This window comes from Mesoplodon densirostris, chromosome 7 (assembly GCF_025265405.1).
Source record: "Mesoplodon densirostris isolate mMesDen1 chromosome 7, mMesDen1 primary haplotype, whole genome shotgun sequence".
Classification (NCBI taxonomy): domain Eukaryota; kingdom Metazoa; phylum Chordata; class Mammalia; order Artiodactyla; family Ziphiidae; genus Mesoplodon; species Mesoplodon densirostris.
This window is the reverse complement of record NC_082667.1, coordinates 75,540,925-75,561,031: the sequence shown is the minus strand read 5'-3', so window position 1 is coordinate 75,561,031 and position 20,107 is coordinate 75,540,925. Positions and strand designations below refer to the sequence as shown.

Sequence of the window (20,107 nt, the reverse complement as noted above, 5' to 3'; positions counted from 1 at the left end):
TCAGATATATGTCCCGTGGGATTGCTGGGTCGCATGGTAGCTCTATTTTTGGTTTTTAAGGAACCTCCACACTGTTCTCCACAGTGGCTGTATCAGTTTACATTCCCACCACCGGGGCAGGAGGGTTCCCTTCTCTCCACTCTGACTTTAAGTGGTGGCAGTGACTCCACCTCCCTCACAGGTTGTTGTGAGGACAGAACCAGATGAGGCCTGCACCGCACAGAGCCTGGCACAGAGCAAGTGCTCAGGATACAGCCCACCTTGTCCAGGACCTTAGTTTACTGATGGGGAAACTGAGGCCCAGGGGAAGGTAATGGGCTCATAATGGTAGGTTCTGATTTGAACCCAGACTTCCTGTCCATTAGCCACACCACACAGCCTCATTTCTAACAAAGCACAGAGCAATGCTTCCACCTTGGACGATGATCAGACTGATTCACGCGGGTCATAAGTTAATAAGCAACTATGACCAAAGAAGTTCAGACACCTTAGTCTGGCATTCTAGCTGTTATGGGCTGAATTGTGTGCCCCCAAAATGTAAATGTTGAAGTCCCAACCTCCAGTTCCTCAGAATGTGACTGCATTTGAAAATAGGGTCTTTAAACAGGTGAGTAAGTTAAGAGGAGATCGTGAGAGTGGGCACTAATCCAATACGATTGATGCTCTTATAAGAAGAGGAGATCAGGGTGCACAGCGGGAAGACCATGTAGAGACACAGGGAGAAGATGGCCAGCTACAAGCCATGCAGAGAGGGCTCAGAAGAAACCAGCCCTGTTGACACCTTGATCTTGGACTTCTAGCCTCCAGAACTGCGAGAAAATTAATTTCTGTTGTTCGGGTCACTCACTCTGTGCTATTTGTTACGGCAGCCCCAGGAGACTAACACAAAGGCTCTCTCCAATCTGGCCTCAGCCAATTCTCAGGCCCCATTTCCTTCTTGCCCGGTGAGCACACACCTGCTCCAGTCCCATCAACCTGCTCCCCCCGACGTCTCCATCACACCCATCCACACTCATCCCCACCTGAAAACATTCCCTTCCTCCCCTAACACCTTTTGAAATTTGGCCCAGCATAGATGTCACTTGTGTGAGGCCATCCCAGCCAGGCTAGGCCACAGTTTAACTATAATTTCTTCCTTTTGGTTCACGAAATATCTCATGCATGATTAAAAATAATAAGAATGGCAACTGCTGTCTACTGAGCACCTACTATGTACAAAATATTGCTGTGAGACGTTTGCATACATCACCTCTTACCCTTCAACAAAATATTATAATCTGCATTTTACAGATGAGAAAACAGAGATCCAGAGAAGTGAAGTATCTTACCCATCCATGTCTTGGAGTTTTAGAAAATGGTGAAGTCATAATACAAATGCAAGTCCCTCTGACTCCAAGGTTCTTTCTTTCTTTTTTTTAAAAATCAGCCCCTCAGTATTTTCTTACTGTTTGTCACAGATGGATTTAACTTTCAGATGTCACCTCCTCCAGAAGCTGTCCGGGCTCTCTCACATCTTTGGGGTTCCAGAGTCCCCTAATATCACACTATCCAAATGTCACCCTGCACGAGAATCACCTGAGGATCCTGTCTCGATATGTAGATTCCCGGGCCCGGCCCACCTCCTGATGTTCTGTTTCCTAAATCTGGGAGGGGACTCAAAGTTGGCATAACTTTGGGTTTAACTGACAGATAAAATTGTAATATATTTTCACATATTTCAAGTGCACAACGTGATGATTTGATGTACATATGCATTGAAACAGGAGCCTCACCACTGAGTTAATTAACCCATCCATCACCAAGGTATTCTTTCCACTGTACCATGCTGCCTTTCTTACAGGGCTCTCTAGAAAAGTGTTTGTCGAGTGACTGAATGACCATACTTCATCAGCGACTACCATACCACTGTATCCATGGACTAGATAGCTCACAAATGACTATTCCAGGACACAACCAGCTGCATGGCACCTCCAGAGAAACTCAATTCCATCCCATGCGTCAGAATCAGGGTGCAAGTTGGGGTCCAAGCCAGGCCACCAGAAGCCAGCAGCTAGGCCTTAGCAGGCGATTTCCCCTACACCAGAGCTAACTGTCTGGCTCTGCCTTGGGTGAAGTGTGAGGCTACGGCCTCAGGTGTCTGATGACACAGCCCGTGATTCTGTCCCCAGGCCCTAGTCCCACTCACCTGCTACCTCTGGGACTTGAAGTGCCTCCTCCACATACCTGTAGCAGTTGTTGTGGAATTTGTTGTAAGAAGAAAGAGTGATCAGGCCTCCCCATGCGGCAGATAAAGAGAAGAAAATCTGAGTGGCAGCGTCTTTCCACACCTGGGAGGCAAAAGAGGGGAAGATTTAAGGTCACTGAAGGAGGCTGGCCCAGGGGAGGAGAGTCTCCCAAAGCCACACCATCTCCCCCGGGGAAAAGGCAGTCAGGACAAGATGACTTTGGCACCAACGTAAACGAGAAACATACATCATTTGCACTGGAAGCCAAAAAGGCAGTAAATGACCTGGGAGACTCTAACTTCATTCTAATCAAAGGAGAGGAACTCAATAAGCAATGTACACATTTCATGCTTGCAAGCCCTACAATGTAAAACTATACAGAAGGGGAGAGCCCTTTCTTTAGTTGGAAACACACTCAAAAAAACAATTTGGAACAGCAAAAATATTCATGGATACAAAATGAAAACCTTTTAAAATTGACATTCCCCCCGCCAAAAGTAAAAAATAAAATTGATATTCCTAAAGATTACGACAATTTACTAAAAATCTGAAATTCTGTAGCCCCTCATCAAAGTAAAGCAAGCTCTGTGCCACAGCTGAGTGGATTTTACAGTGCCACCTCATTCTCGAACTTGGCTGACAACACCTCTTGGCCATCTTGGAGATTTCTTTTAATTGTCCTCATTAAACTCCAGAAAGCTACTCAAGAGTTTGAGCTATAGATTTATATGATTTGATATGGACTTCCTATCATTTTTATTAATTAAAACTCGTTTTTAAATTGTGCTTAACATATGCAAAGAGAAAGTTCAAGTGTGTGCCGGCAAAGTCTGTACCACAACCTCCATTCTCCCATGCTCCTTACTAGCAAAGCTGTGGTTTTATTTCAAGGCAGCCATATGTCCAGCCAAATGGCCACCTTCCAGAATCAAGGAGAGGTGCAGCTGAGAGGAAATCATCATATGACTTAGTTTCTGGCCAATGATGAGAAAATCAAGTGTTATGTGGAATTTCTGGGCTTTCTCCTCATTTAAAGAGAAGGAGAATGCCTATCTCTGTCTCTTCCCTCACTGCTTTGTGCCACCTGGAATGCTGACATGATGGGTGGAGCTCTGGCAGCTACATGGCAGCTATTCACTGAGGATGGTGGGGCAGAAAGATAGGAACCTGGGACACTATGGAGCCACCCAACCAGTGCTTGACTATCTACCACTGGGCTGCAAGCGAAATAGACTTTTGTTAAAGCTGCCATTATCTGGAGGTTTTTCATTATGTGCAAACTCAATCCTAGTTATGCTTTCTTAAAATCTTCTGGAAAAGCAGATTTTTCTTTAAGGTGAGAAAATGCATTTCTTATTAAACAATCACCCCCCATGTGAAGTTCTGGGGGTTGGGAATTTTAGAGTAAGATATGCCTGTACAGAATATGCCAAGAGAAAGTGTAAGTGTGTGCTGGCTCTGCGTCTCGGTGTGCCAGAATTATTCAAATCTGTCTGAGGCCTTTAAATTATAATTGCTTGTGGTGTGCCTAAGTGCTATTATTTTCCAACCAGCAAAACTCCATTTCCAACACACTATAATTAGCAACAGATAAGTGGCATGAGGTGGCCCAAAGCTATTAAGGGAATTTCACTCTTCATTTCAGCCTCCGCAGCCTCCCAGATGTAGGACAACTATGCCAGGAATCTGAAACCCCCAGCTGCTCACTTCTCATTAAAAACTTCCTGAGTGTGTAACATTTCAAGATTATCACGAGTTTGTAAAGGCAAACAGTGAGATGACCTGTGGGCGGAGGTCGGACCCCTTCTGCTAAACAGTGTCCCGGAGCGGGACCCATCCCCATGTGCCGTTCCCCCCACAGGCGCGTCATAAATGAAATCAGAAGCCCACCGTGGCATCCGTAAGTTTCTCCCACTTAGGTGTGATGAAGTACCAAATCCCAGCGCCAGCTCCAGGCAGGGTAACTCCTCGGATGAGAAGAATCACGAGCACAACATACGGGAACGTGGCCGTGAAGTACACCACCTGGAAAAGCCACCGACACGGGGGCAGGAACGAGCAGACACACAGGATGTGACCAAAGCAGCATCGACAGAGGCAGAGTGTGATCTGCCACCCGGACACAAGTGCCTGAGAGGGTAGTTTTCCCCAAACTCTTCCAGGTCTGGGGACACAAGGACGGCACTGGGAGGGACCAAAGGTGAATCAGAGAGAGCCAGAAATGAAGTCTCGAGGGGGACACCCAAGGCTGTGGATTGAGTCAGCCTGCGGTGCAGAAGTGGACAACTCCCTAAGGACCAACTGAAAGAGAAAGGTTATGTGCCCCCCTCCTCCTTAACTCCTAGCCCACCCTCTGCTTCAGGGCCCAAAACCCACCATTAGAGATTAATTTCTTTAGCTTAAGGTTTCCATCCTTGTTTATACACACACCCTAAGTGAGGCAGCCCAGTGACATGAGAGGACCATGGTCTTAGAATTAGACATATTTCGGTTCAAATAAAATCACATCTCTGGCCCTGAGTAGCTATGAGACTTAGGTCAAGCTAATCAGCTCTCTGAATCTCAGTTTCTGCAGCTGTAAACTGGGGATAATAGCATGTTTCTTAAAAAAAAAAAATTGAGGATTAAATGGGCCCCTAGCACAGCACCTAACTTGTAACAGATGGTCATTCAATGCAGTTAACTTCAACAAGCATCTATCACGGCCTACTATGACCTGGGAGCTGTGCCAGGGCTTAGATGCATAACGGTGAAGGAACTCGACCTCGGAGACCCAGAGACAATGTCTGAATAATGGGCTAAGCAGTTCCAAACAGGACACTGTGAAGTCCAGGGGAGGGCACTGGGCTCAATCCAGGAGATTACAAAAAGATGCATGGCGATGACGCGCGAGTCAGATCTTAGAGGCCAAGTGCAACGCAGAGGAGGTGAGGTGAGGTGGGAAGGTGAGGGAAGAAAGTGGGAAAGGCAGGGGTGAGGGCAAGGCCCTAAATTCACTAGGAGCACAGCACACAGTTGAGGCTGAGTTATGGGGCACTAGAGACATGGGAGGAGACAGGTCATGGAGGCCCTGAGTACCAGCCGAAGGAAGCTCCTAGATTCTGAACGAGAGGGAAGGACCAGAGCCAAGAAATATTTGGGAAATATCATCAGCAGAACTTGGGGGCTGTGGTTGAATGGGGATGAGTGAGAGGCACCTTCCTTATCTGTCAATCAAACCTCAGAGTGGAGGAAGGGCTTGGCACCAGGATTCAGTAGACAGAGAGAAGAGCAGACTGGGAGAGCTTGGGCTCTGCACTCCCACGGGCCTGAGTTCAAATCCCAGCTCCATCACTTATGAGCTGGGCCACCTTGGGAAGTGACTTAACCTCACTGAGTCTCAGTGTTCACATCTGCAAAGTGGCAATAACAAAAGCATATTCCTCACAGGGCTGTTGGAAGAGCACAATGGGACAATGCATATGACATGGAACAGGTCAGGGACCCTGGAAAGGGAAGTGCCATTTCTGTCTTGCCAATGACTCACCGGTCCTAAATTTAATAACCCTGGCAACCCTCAGCTCATAAGCCAGTTACACCCCAAAAGTACATTAGGAGACACTTGGAAGGATGAGGCTAAGCTCCTGTCCTGGACCACCAAACCCTCCCTCATCCACAGGATGGGCATAGACAGCCAGCGGAGCACTGTTGGTTCAGAGCCCCTCTGTGCTCACCCACAGCCTTCCATCCTGGGGAACCCAGAACACCTGCCTCCGGGAGGGAGATAGAGTCCCCATCACACACTGGCTGCACAGACCCCATGGCCTGACAGGGGCTCCAGCCTGGCAGCGACTGGCAGGCACTGGGATTTTTAAGAGATGAGAACTGATTCAAGGACTTGCAAAGGATGGATTGAGGGAAAGTTAGGGTTGAGATGAAGATAAATCTCTCGGGGTTACTTCTTATTAATCCAATAAATATACACATATGCAAACATAGGTACACATATTTTTGAGCATCTAATATGTTCCAGGCACATGCTGGGGAGGGTGGCTGGGACAATGGCCATAATAAAGGGGAGGACAGGGAAGGCCTCACTGAGAAGTTGCCCAGGACTTGAAGGGAGTGAGAATGAGCCAACTGGATATCTGGGAGAACATTCCAGACAGAGGGAACCGCTGGATAAAGACCTTAAGAAGGGAGTGTGCCAGCCTTCTAGGAGCAGCCAGGCAGCCACTGTGGCTGGGCAGGGGCACAGGGGGGAGAGGAAGGCAGGGGTAGGGGTGGAGGCAGGGACAGATCCTACAGAGCCTTGTGGGCCCGTGTGGGTGGGGAGGGGATGGGGTACGACTGCAGGGATTTGGGCAGAGGAGGGATACGATCTAACATTTTAGCTGTTGCGTCACGTTTACACTGCAGGGGCAGCGGTTAGGAGGCCACAGCAGCAATCCAGGCAAGGGACAGCAATGGCTTCATGCAAGGTGTTTCAGGGGAGCTAGGAGAAATGATCAGACACCGGATACACCGTGCAGGAAGAGCACCAGAACTTCCTGACCAATTTAATGTGGAGTGATGGGGGCGGGAGGCAGGAGTCAAGGGTGACCCCATAGGTTGTGGCCTCAGCAGCTGGTGGGCAGAGGTTCCATCAGCTGAAATGGGACAGGCTGCAGGTCAAGGAAAGATAAGGAGTTATTTCTTCCTCTAAACCCAATTACTCGTCAAGGCCAAAGTCTTCCTGTCTACAGACCAGAGACGGGCTGGTCTCCTTTTCTCCACACCGCTACCACCGCCGACCAGGAGTCTCCTCCCCGTTCCCCGGGACAGCAGCCCCCTTCACTCTTTGCCCTGAGGCACTGGAATTACCAGGGACCATGAGGGGGGGCTCCCTGCTCCCTCCTATCCACCCCTAAACCTGCTTCTCTCCTTCCCCTTAAGTGAAACCCTTCCACACACAGACGGTAGGAAACCCAAAGGCATCTGACGTCTCAGGAGAAAATCACCCACCACAGGATGACCTGGGCTGTCCTCCCAGCTGTTGGATGCGGCTGGGGAGAGGAACGCTACAGGGCCGGGCGGGGCCCCTCCAAGACAGCAGGGGCAGGGTGACAACTAAGGGATATCCTCTTCACCTCCTGACCACGTGGAGCTGGTGGGAGATGAGGATGGAAGGAGGCAAGGGAGAGGAGATGACATAGATAGTGGGGTGCAGCAGGAAGAAGACCCCAAGAGTGGCACCAGTCTAACTGGCTGAGACGTTGCCCCCGTTTGAGTGCGGGAGACAGCCCATTTCTGGAGCTTCCTCCATGGATCAGCTCTTTGCAGTCCCATTTTACAGAGGAGGAAACTGAGGCTCAGGTTAAGCCTCTCACAAAGGGTTAAATATCTCACTCAAGGTCTCCCAGCTGGAGCCAAGATCCAGACTTGAAGCTTTCTAACTACAAAGCCTATTTCCATACCTTTAATGCCACTCACTGGGCCACATGATCAGAAATGTGTGAGGCAGGGTGGGGACTAGAGTGAGGCAAGGGAACACCCCGGGGTGCACAATTTAAGGAAGCACTCACTCTCATGGGGCCGAGCCTGCACATGCAGGAACCTGAGAATGAGCGCCGCCTTAAATTTCACACCCTAGGCGCTTGTTTGCCTCACCAGATCCGGCCCTGGTATGTGGAATGATGCACTCACTTTCTCAATGGGGATTGCGGTGAACTGAAAGGGCACACAGTTTCATTTCAAAATCCTGGGGATGCCTCCAGTGTGAGTCAAGTGTTAGTCAGGTGTTTGTGGAGGTTTCTTCACAGCTAGTTCTCCTGTGTCACGGGGGCTTCAGAATGCACCTGTTTCAGGATGGACTGTCAGCGGAATTAAACTTGAACAGTAATGAATTATACTTGGCAGGAGTGACAATGATGAGTTGATCTGAGCCCGCTGGCCTGACACCTGGCAGCACAGTCCTCACAACGGGAGCCCTGAACAGGTGGTAAGGCCACTGCCCCCACCCAGCCAGTGCCAGCTAATTAAGCTAGTTTTGTGTCCTTGTCATAACTCTCAGGCAGAGCGGCCCCTGAGGTCAGATGGGCTGCATTTGACCTTCAGGCTGCCTCCTGGTCGCCCCTGCCTCTGGAATTCTAGCTGCTCAAAGGGAGACTCAGGTCTCATAGGAAGCAAGTGGCCACTCTTGTCTCCTAGGGCCCTGAACAAGAGGAACTGAGTTTATCTTGCTGCAACAGAAGAAGGACATCTCTGTTGCTTAGAAATGACAGTCTTGGTGGAACTTCGATCACAAAGGAGCCTGTCATAATGAGGTACTGCAGCCGTGCTTCCAAACAAAGCTCCATGATTAATGTCTGCACAAGCCAGGGCAGGATAATAAACTGGGATGCATTATTTCTGGTGGTATTCCTCATTAAAAGAAAATTAATCACTGATCCCTAATTGGAAACCTTTCTCGATGAAGCAGAAAGATAACTTAGCAGATCTAAAAGAAAAGATTACTTGCTCAGGGCTACTCAAAAATCCCCATTTCGACATATATACACTACCAAACGTAAAATAGCTAGCTAGTAGGAAGCAGCCGCATAGCACAGGGAGATCAGCTCGGTGCTTTGTGACCACCTAGAGGGGTGGGATAGGGAGGGCGGGAGGGAGGGAGGGAGATGCAAGAGGAAAGAGATATGTATATGTATAACTGATTCACTTTGTTATAAAGCAGAAACTAACACACCGTTGTAAAACAATTATACTCCAATAAAGATGTAAAAAATAAATAAAAATCCCCATTTCAAAGAGAGAGAGCCCATAAAATCTAGCACCAAGGATTAAATTCTAAATCAATGCCAAGAACTGATTCTAACACCATGCCTCCAAAATTGCAGACTGATAAGCAAAGAAGGATCTTAGAGAATATTTATCTCAACACTTGAATTTGCAGATGTGGAAGATGGGACCCGGATGCCTCCTGGGACTTGCCCAGCTGGCAATGACAGCTATTGACAGCAGGACGGGGTAGCAGTGCAAGGGTCCTGATTCACAGTGGGGGGACTTTTATCCCCCCAGATGCAAATGAAGGCTCCAGAATTCTGCATTTCCATCTATTTCTAACAGCCCCTCCTTGGGAGAGGATGTCACGTAGTGGAAAGAGTCTAGGCTTTAAAGGGAGACAGACCTGGGTTCAAATCCCAGCGCTGCCACTTAAAACCTGTGTGACCAGGACTTCCCTTGTGGTCCAGTGGCTAAGACTCTGTGCTCCCAATGCAGGGGGCCTGGGTTCCATCTCTGGTCAGGGAACTAGATCCCACATGTTGCAACTAAGAGTTCTCATGCCGCAACTAAGACCCAGTGCAGCCAAAGAAATTAATTAATTAATTAAAAAATAATAAAGTAAAATAAAGTATTCAGGAGTTTGTGAGTAGGTTATATGTAAATACTACACCGTTAAAAAAAACAAAGCTGTGCGACCTCCAGCAATTTACTCTACCTTGATGCGCCTCAGCTTCTCTATCTATAAAATGGGAAGAAATGTCCTTACCTAGCTGTTTTTTGGGCAGATTGAATGCACTAATGCAGGTGAAGTAGTTAGCAGAGTGCCTGGCACACAGTGTTCAACCAAGTTCCCTTTCTCTTTCCATTTTCCCACCAGAGCCACTGCTTTCAAGATGTCAGCACGGCACAATATCCACTCAATACATCAGTCAATCATTATGAGAAAAATGAAAAGAGTTAATGTCAATTAAGAACTGACCATATGCCAGATATTTTATATATATATATATATATATATATATATATATATATATATATTCTCTCACCTAATCTTAGAACAGCTCTACGAGGGATGTACTATTATCCCCATTTTACAGATGAGGAAACTGAGGTTCCAATGGTTAAATAGCTTGTCCAGAGTTACACAGCTAGAAAGTGATCAAGATGGGATTTGAACTCAGACTGGTCTGACTCTAAAGCCACCAGGCCATCCTTCCTCATGTCGCCAACAAGGCTGCTGTTCTGATCCTCCTCACCTAACACCTCTTCTCCTGCCAATCACACCTTCTAGCCTATCCTGCTAGAGACCTGTCCGGCCACTTCGATTGTGGTTGAAGGTGCCCTCTCTCCATCTCTAGCTATACGTGACGGTCCTGCAGTTCGATTTTGGCTGAGCAAAGACATGGTCCCTCTTGCTAAACAATCACCTGGCTGGCCCTTTACTGCCACTCCAAGCTCAGTTCCAAGTCACGGAAGGCGAGGAGCCCAGGAAACCTCAGGACTCACAGGCGTTACTGTGAGGGTCATGTTAACATTTCCTCATCTTCCTGCTGCCCTAGAAAAACAATTGTTCCAGTCTCATAATACTCATTCAGAGCTAGCAGGGTCCTCAATCCCAGCTCTCATTTTACAGAGGGGGAAACAGAGGTCAGAGAGGAAAAGTACCCCCACCCAGCTCACCCAGCAAGTGTTCCAACAGAATCGTGCTAGAGCCAGCAGGTCTTAGACATTGCCCAATCCAATTGCCTTCACTTTAGAAATGAGACAACCGAAGGCTCCTGAAAGAGCTAAGATAAAGAAAATCTGCTTTCCACTTATTGGCTAAATAAATAAAAGTTAAGGGCAAATCCGAAGCTCAGCCAGGTTTCATCGTCCAAGCAGAGATGTCCCTACACAGAAAACACCACGGAAGGGCTGGGGGGCTAGAACCCAGGTCTCCTAACCCCCAGACTGGCTCTCTCCCCACCTGATGTCATTTAAGGGCACCACTGGCTCAGGTGACCCTGACCAAGCTGCCAGAATACACCATTCAAGCCCGTGTGGAACCAGATTACATGGAGAGCACCAGAAAGAATTGTTATCAGAAGGCCCTCGTGAGCTTGTCCATGCGTCCGGGGAGAAGACAGACCGCTCTCTATGGCTGATGGATGCCAGGTGTGGGTGCCTGGTGGGGCCTGTGAAGCACACCTCGGAGGTGAAGGCGGCATGGACCCTCACCCCCGTGAGGCCGGATACTTCCAACTGGGTTGTTTGCTATTGTGACCACAGTAAACCCTGGCCTGGACAACTGGACCAAGCCAAACTCCACAACCTATGGTCTCAGAGTCCACCATCACATTCTATTCCTTGGGCCTTAAAGACATGTGGGGTTTCATGCTGAGACATGCAAATGACTCTCCAGATGATGAACTCGTACTGGTTATCATCAAAGTGGTTGGTTAACCATTTCATGGGGGTTTTCTAAAGCAGCAGGAAGAGGAGGGGAAAACACTGGGACCTTTACCACAACATGCAGCGTGTCCTGAGGGACCCTGCACACCGTGCCTGCCGTGCCTTGGAACTGAGCTTGCGGTGGGTGTTCCACCACCTCCAAAGGACCTGCCAAGTGACTATCTAGCAAGAGGGGCCAAGCACGTGCTCGACCAAAATCCCGCTGGCAGGACTATTTCCCTGTCATGCTGGGGGCACGTGGGGTGGGAGAGTGTTGGGATGGGGTTGGAGAAAGGGCACGAAAGGCGGAGAACAGGGTGGTCAGGAGTGAGGAGAGGGAATCCCCTTCACAACTTTGATCTTCTTCCAGCTTCCTGGGAGGAGCAGTGACTGAGCTGGCAGCCAGACCAAGAAGCAAAAAGCCGGCAGCACCAGTTCTAGACTTTCGGGAGAGATGGCATCATATCGGGGAGTGCCATCTGCTGAATGAAGGGCCCCCGATAGGGAAGGAAGGACACTCACCACAGAGCCCCCGCCACCCACTAGGAGCCCTGAGTACATCTGTCTCAGTTAACCCTTAAAACCTCCCGGGGAGAAAGGCATTATTATCCCATTTTACAGACAGCAGTGAAGTCACTTGTCCAAGGCCTCACAGCTACTCAGGGACGAATCAGAATTCCACCCACACCTCCCGACTCTCATCCCACTGCCCTTTGGCTGCTGTATGACACAAACAGCCCTGGGGGCCCCAGAGTTTTCTCTCAGATAAATACAAGTTCTTACTTTTCCTGAACTCTTGATTCCTTTTGCCAGGGATGCGTACACAATCACCCAAGCCAGGAAGAGGCAGAACGCTAGTGGCCACCTGACCTCGCCAGGATGTTCAATCCCTGCAGAAATCTTCAGCACAAAGTACCTATGAGTTGAAAGGAGAGAGGAGGGAGGGGAGGAAGGAAGGGAAGGATGAACTGGAGGAGGTGACAGTCTGCAGGCTTTACCTTCCTGCAGAGCCTCAGACAAAATCCCAGCATCCCCACCCTCCAGATCAGGGACCTGATCAGATCCGGTTGTGAGGGATTGGCTCTAGGCTCACAGGCTCCCTCCCACAGCTGTCTGCGGTGAGACCCACTGAATTTACCCGGCTTTTAATTAATTATGGCCCTAAAGGGGCTTCCCTGGTGGTGCAGTGGTTGAGAATCCTCCTGCCGATGCAGGGGACACAGGTTCGAGCCCTGGTCCGGGAAAATCCCACATGCCGCGGAGCAACTAAGCCCACGTGCCACAACTACTAAGCCTGTGCTCTAGAGCTCGTGAGCCACAACTACTGAGCCCGCGCGCCACAACTACTGAAGCCTGCGCGCCTAGAGCCCGCGCTCCGCAATAAGAGAAGCCACCGCAATGATAAGCCCGCGTACCACAATGAAGAGTAGCCCCTGCTCGCTGCAACTAGAGAAAGCCCGTGCACAGCAATGAAGACCCAACGCAGCCAAAAATTAAAATAAATTAATTACAAAAAAAAATTATGGCCCTAAAGGACCTACTGTATTAGCACAGGGAACTATACTCAATATTTTGTTGTAACCTATAAGGGAAAAGAATCTAAAAAAGAATATGTGTGTGTGTGTAACTGAATCACTTGGCTATATACCTGAAATTAACACAATATTGTAATTCAACTATACTTTGACTTAAAAAAAATTAATTATGGCCCTGGGCGGGCTCTGAACAAGGCTATGTCAGCTCTACCGTCATCTGGAGCTGCCCCAGGAGCAGTGCAACAAATCCAACAGCGTCGGGGGTCCTGGTGTAGCAGCCCCCGGAATGGGCATTATGGAGGTTGTTGTCTTTACATAAGGACACATCACTAACAGAAACTCTAAACTGTCAAGGATGATTTTTGTGTGTTTCTGTATTGTTCTACTCTTTTGTGAGAATGTATCCCAAGAGTTTTTGTACAACTTTAAATTTAAAAAAATCAGTACAGAGTCATTATGGTAAAAGAATTAAAAATGCCGCTGTGCATTTTAGTTCACGTTGTGATGAGCATGTCCCCCAGGGCTGAGGTTGGCCGAAATGTAAAAGCAGGGCTGGCTGGGCCTTACTCAAGGAACGTATTCGAAGACAGACAACCAGCTGCAAACAGAAGGGGGATGGCGCTCATCTGTAGCGACTGCTGGCACCTGTGTGTAAGCTGAAAGTGGCGACATCCGCATCCCTGGCTAGAGGGCGAGCAGGCAGCCTCACCCCTGGGGACAGGAAGCAGCTTCAGAGACCATGAGTCATGACGCCAGATGGGACAATCCCCTCAACTCTGTAATAAAGTCACACAGCCTGGATGAAAGTGCTGTGCGTGTAGGTGGGTGTCTTTCTGTGACCTGAATCAAGGGCCAGCCAGCATCCAGACTCTACTGAGCTGCGGACATGACAGCCGAGTGTCCTGACCTGCTGAGGGAAGTGAAGGGAGCAGCACTCCTCTGGCCAGCTAGCCAGCGACACTGTGAGAGGCTGTTTTGCGGTTCACAAGAGCAACCTGGAGCTCTTTTAGTCTCAACTCCTGGGGCAACCTGGGCTCTAGAGTAGAGTAGAAGTCACCAAGGGTGGAACCAGCCTGGGCTACCAAACCTTAGGGACCATACTTCTAAGCACTGGAAAGGAGCCCCAACCCCACAATGGGCAGGCCATCTAGCCAACAATTCCACGGCCCCTTGGCCATCTCAACTACTCCATGATTTAATAAGGGATATTGGATGGGCCCCAAGAAGCTCCTGATAACATTCCCTCTTGGAAATGAAGACTGGTCCCAGAGGATGAGCAAAGCCACCAAAAGCAGATTTGCAAAACACTTCGTAACACACCTGACCACATGGATTATGTGATCAGATTTCAGCCCACCACGAAGTCAGACTCCTTTCTCAGAGTTCAGGGTGAATCCAGGCCCACCCTCACTGGTCCTACGTTTCCTTCAAAGGGGATTATTTCTTCATTCAGCCTAAGTGCCCCTTCTGTTCTACAGGAAACATCCATGTGCCCTCTTAGTCCACAGGAGAGAAAGCTTGGAAGAACTAGTGGGAACAGTAGTAACCACTTCCTATTATCTAAGTAAAGGCCACAAACCAGGGGTCCCCTGACACATGCATTTTACGTGACCCCAGTGTTTCATCTGAATTAGTTTGCTAACATTTAAAGTGGGAGAGACACAGAAAAACTCCTATTTTATTTCCAACTTCTCTTGTAAAATGGAAGCTCTGGTAGCACTGCCCACATTCCCATAAGACAGGGGCCCGTTGGAGCTGAGCATCAGCAGCCTCCCTTACACTGGGCAGACCTCCCCTCCCGTTGGCCACAGTCCCCACCATTCTCTATCGTCTTAACACTCCCTCCCTGCCAAGCCCCCAAGTACATTTGAGTTTACAACCCCCGACTTAAGGCTTAGCTAGAGAACATTATCTACTCCCTGTTGAACTCTGTCTCCATCTACCTCCCTTATGAAATAATTCCCTGAACGTTATTAAATCTTCCTGTGGTGGCTGAGGATTTCCTAAATCCCTAAACCTCAATCCTCAATGTCTGGCAAAATGGATGAAGAAAGTATAAAACTAAGACAGAACTGTTTAAAAAAAAAAAAAAGGAAAGAATTAGTTCTTCTTTAAACCAAATCACTGATCATGATTTGTTGCGTGACTTGCCTGAATTTTTGTCTCTCTTCCCCTCACAAGTGCAGAAGGAAAAAAACAGAACAAGTAAAAGCAAAAAACAACCTAGTCAACTGAAGGTCTGCTTAGATGGCATCGGAGGAAGGTTTTGCAATGTTTTTGGCATCAGCATCATGAACTACAGCAGCACCAATTCTGTTCCCACCGGCATTCAGCCAAGTCTCCTCTCCAGGCCCACAGGGCACGATAACCCGCTCCCAGAAGCCAGACCAGGGAAAAAAATCTTCCTCCCTGAGCATCTGAGTAGGTAGGGAGAGTACAGAGGGAGGCAACCCATCCCTCTAGTCTACAAGTTGGATAGTCACTAATTCACTGGGTTTCTCTTAGAAAAGTTTTTTTTTAAATCTTACTTGAAATACTCTTCACTCCCACTGACAAACGTTTTATTGGCCTGGCTGGTGAAATTAACCATGGTCAAGTTGGGATAGGCCGTCATGCAGAAAGTTGAGTTCTTGATCTGTATTTTGGGATGGTCACTGATCACACAGGAATCTGTTTAGGAGAGGATGGAACGAAAACACAGTTAAATCTGTACAGAAAATAGACACGTGTATCTCTCTAGCAACTTAAAAACAAAAGCCAAACATATTTGCCAAATATTGGAGAGTAACTTTGCGAGGGTATTAACTGAGCAAAGCTAGATGCAGATGAACCCCAAACTTGTGTGCTATTCATCCCAGAGCCCCCAGTACCCCCCAGCAGTGCCCAGTCCTGGCAACAATGGCTCCCATTTCTGGAGCGCGCTCTACACGCCAAGCGCTTTACATGCATTACCTCACGTAAGGCTCACAACAGCCTCTGCTGTGGGTACTACTGCCTCCGTCTTTCAGATGAGGAAAAAGGCTCAGAGGTTAGGTCATTCTACCAAAATCACACAGTTAATGAGGAAGAGAATCAGGATTCAAAGCCGGATCGTTACGACTCCACAAAAAATAAATGGCTTGTAGAAATGAATTTTAATCAGACATAAGTAAAACTTCTGAAGGGCTCTACCACAGAAGGCTTACTAATAAGCCCACCTTGAATCCACTGCTTGGCACAACGGCCAACACACAGAAGTTCCCTAAGATATGTGCCATGTGCTTTCTGCACACTCGCGTGTGCTCGTGAGCCTGCAACAGGACTGAACAAAGGGGTTCTCAACTGGGAACGAATTTGTCCACTAGGGGGCACTTGGCAGTGTCGGGGGACATTTTTAGTTGTCATATTTGGGGAAAAGGGTGGTACTGGCAACTAGTGGGCAGAGGCCAGGGATGCTGCTAAACGTCCAACAATGCACAGGACAGTCCCACGACAGAGAATTATCGAGCCCAAAATGTCAATAGTGCTGAGGTTGAGAATGCCTGACCTAGGCTGGGATGGGAACAGGGAACTAATCAGGTGAGTCTTAGCATGTCAGGTACCGTGTTGGACGCTTTACCAATTATTATCTTGTGGAAGCCTCAGAAGACCTGGGAGGTGCCTGCGATTATCCTCATTTGAAATAGGAAGATACTGAAGTCTTTCTGACCACATTACAATGTTTCCATGATCACTTGATGGATATTTTAGATAAAGAGTCCACCAGGATTAATGCCAAAGGATATTAATTTATAAAGAAAGGAAAAGTAACAATAACAACAATAACTAACACTTATAGGGTACTTACTATGTATTATTTTAAATGTCTTATATGCATTAACTAACTTGAGCCTCACATCACGCCCGCGAGGTAGGTATTGTTATTATCTGTATGTTACAGGTAAAGAAACTGGGCCCAGAGAAGTGCGGTTGCTTGCCAAGGTCACACAACAGAATCAGGAGGCAAACAGTCACTCTCTCTTTGGAGGCCATGCTCTTAACCACTTTACTGGGAAGCAGAGAGCCGGGAACATAAACTCAAACACCTTCAGAAGCCAGGCTGGTGACACAACTTTGAAAGATATAAAATGGAGGGTAGGGCTTCCCTGGTGGCGCAGTGGTTGAGAGTCCGCCTGCCGATGCAGGGGACGCGGGTTCGTGCCCCGGTCCGGGAGGATCCCACATGCCACGGAGCGGCTGGGCCCGTGAGCCATGGCTGCTGAACCTGCATGTCCGGAGCCCGTGCTCCACAACGGAGAGAGGCCCGCGTACCGCAAAAAAAAAAAAAAAAAAAAAGGAGGGTAAAAGGGGGTGGCAAAACAGAGAGTACGGTCTGCCCTCCGTATCCGCAGTTTTACATACATGGATTCAATCAACCACGGATTGAAATTTCGATGGCGGTTGGCTGAATACTGTTTTCATTGTACTACACCATTTTATATAAGGGACTTGAACATCTGCAGGTTTTGGTATCCGAAAGGGCTCCTGGAACCAATCCCATTAATACCGAGGGACGACTTACCAGCCAATCAGTGCCATGCTTTTCTAGGTGTCCTGGTAAAAGATGCAGAAAATCCAGATATTTACACGAAATCTCTCCAGTTTGAAACATTGGAAATAAGGCCAAACTGTCTTTAAGCACTGTGGGCCAAAACGAAACCAAACCCAACCAAAAAAAAGCACATGCAGCCTAGATCTGGTGCATGGACTCCCAATTTATGCCCTCTGTGGAACAGCAAAGTGGGTAAAACCGTGGGTTCGGGGGTTCCACTAGCCCTGCGAGATTGGATGAATTCCTTCATCTGTCCAAGCCTCCATTTTCTGATAATAGTGTATCTAGTTTGAAGGTTGTTCCAAGAACTAAATTAAGTGAGATAGATCATAAATGGAAAAATTTCATTCAATGCCTAGCACACAGCTGGATTCAGTAAAACAGGCGTAATGCAATCGCCATCGTTATACCTTTGCATGGGGTGAGCATCTCTAATTCTCAACATCATCTCTCAATCCCACTTGCCAGCCATAAATTATCTACTACCTCCCACACATCCCCCAGAATATCTCAGAATACTGGATAAAATTGAAAAGAGTAATTAAAAGAATCCCTTCCCTCTGATTAGTCCTTTAGACCAGAATTTTTCTAAACAGCAGTACTACTGACACTTGGGACGAGAAAACTCCCTGCTGTGGGAGGCTGTCCATGCATTGCAGGGTATTAGCAACATCCCTGGCCTCTGCCCACTGGATGCCAGGAACATCCACCCCACCCCCACCCCACCCCTGCCCAGCTGTGACAACCAAAAATGTCTATGAACACTGTCAAATGTCTCCTGCCAAAATCTCCCAGGTTTGAGAACCACCACTATTAGAGTCCTCAAAATACCTTCTTACTCAAAATTATCTTCTTTAATCAAATAACAGAAACTTTCAGGGGAATTCTCACCTCATAATTATCAACTATTTACTGAGGAAGCATTTGTTTCCCCCAGCAGGGACCAGAATGAAGACAATTAAAGCAGCATCCATAGCCCTTTTCTGTAAGTAAGCACAGAAGTTACTTCTCGCCCTCCTGCCCAAAAGTACGTCCCCTAAGACAGAAGAGATCGCTAACACATGGGCAAACGCCAAATCGCTTGCTTCCAAAACTGGCACTGAGAAGCACATGGGCAGCTTCCCTACAGGGCATCTCTGGATCACCGCTCTCCGCTGCAGTGCAAGGTCACAGCGTCCCTCAGGCACTGCAGCAGGGCTCCCTGCAGCCTCAAGCCTCCTGCAACATCCCTTCCCACCACTGGGCGGCAGAGGCGTGCTTCCCAGCACACTGCGCCTTCAGGTCGGCCAGCAACAGAACGATGGGCCGTGTCATCGGCTAGCTCTGCGGCCCAGCAACCCTGAACAAAGAACAGCGATAACGATCGTGCTGAATTGGAAGCTGTTCGAATGAGATTCTCTATACGCGAGCAATTATGAATAAATGAAAGCACGTGAAAGACTAGGGAGAAAAGGAATCACTGAATTAAGGTTCTAATGAAAATTAAGCCATTCCAGAAACAGAAATGATATTTATGCACTTCCCATTTTAAATGACCCAGCTAGCTCCTAATTTCAAAGAACAGTTTTTGGTCTTACTTGGCAGGGCATGGATTAGCCCTTCAACATTACAAATACCTGGAGGGTTGAATGCCCCTAAGGAAGACAGCCTCTCTCACAATCTACACCTGAGAAATGTGTGGCAAGCTCAGCCTCCACGGTGGACGGAGCCAGGGCTTTTGCCCATGGCCGGAGAAGGTACAGGGTCCTGGCATCTGAATGATGAGGTAGGGCTCCCAGGCAGTATGTCCCTAGCAGAGCTGAGGGGCCATGGGATAAACCCCTCCCTGCTAGGAGTGAAGGTCATAATGGCGTGGGAATCCACCCCCTCTTCTGGGACAAGCTACCCACTGTCACAGGGTACGGTGGTTGGTTATGGGGTTGTAAGGGGGAGGGTGAGCCTGGAAGGTCATTTGTGGAACACTGCCCTGGGGGACGGAGTTTTTCCATTTCCTAAACAAGCCCCTCTCAGTATGGCCACTTGGGAGGCAGCCTGGGACATCACTGTCTGGACTCTCTGGTCTTGTCCAGCAGAGCAGTGGGGCTACAAAGCTACGCATGTCTCTGTAAGTCAGGCCATCATCCCCTTTTCCAAGACACCCCAGGACCCCAAAGGATCAATACTTACACAAAGAATACCTGGCCTCAGTCAAGTGCCGATAAGCCAGGGAAGGACAGATGGAGGGGCTCCACTAAGAGAGGGGAAAGGATTGATACCTCCATTTTCAAACAAAAAAATTTAAAGCACTGGCTAAGAATGAAATAAGATCTGCCCAGCCTGTCCATAGGTTTCCAGGGAATAGAGTGAAAAATGTCCATTGTCTCTCTCTGCTCAGAGCTTGCATCGTTTTTATGGTTTATACCAGTCGACAAGGTGCTTAGCTATATAATGTCTTCACTCTGCCTTTCATGTTCCCTGGGATATTGTGACAGGCAAAAAGTTCCACAAAACCAGGGGGGCCTGCACCCACACGCCTGGCCCAGTCATTTTGCTCAGCTTGCTGTAAAAAAAATACACACACTATATATATGTGTGTGTATATATATATACATGTACACATACATATA

The 20,107-nt window shown here is 48.2% G+C and overlaps 1 protein-coding gene across 1 annotated transcript in view; it reads right to left on the bottom strand.

Annotated features, from left to right (window-relative positions):
* Positions 1–20,107, bottom strand: part of SLC6A5 (solute carrier family 6 member 5) — a 54,735-nt gene that overhangs the window by 23,533 nt on the left and 11,095 nt on the right. Inside the window, exons 6-9 of the mRNA XM_060105218.1 lie at positions 15,460–15,601; positions 12,180–12,312; positions 4,116–4,250; positions 2,224–2,327 (exon numbers count right to left, since the gene is read on the bottom strand). Of these exons, the coding sequence (XP_059961201.1) occupies positions 2,224–2,327; positions 4,116–4,250; positions 12,180–12,312; positions 15,460–15,601 (514 nt within the window). The remainder of the gene's footprint in view (positions 1–2,223; positions 2,328–4,115; positions 4,251–12,179; positions 12,313–15,459; positions 15,602–20,107) is intronic.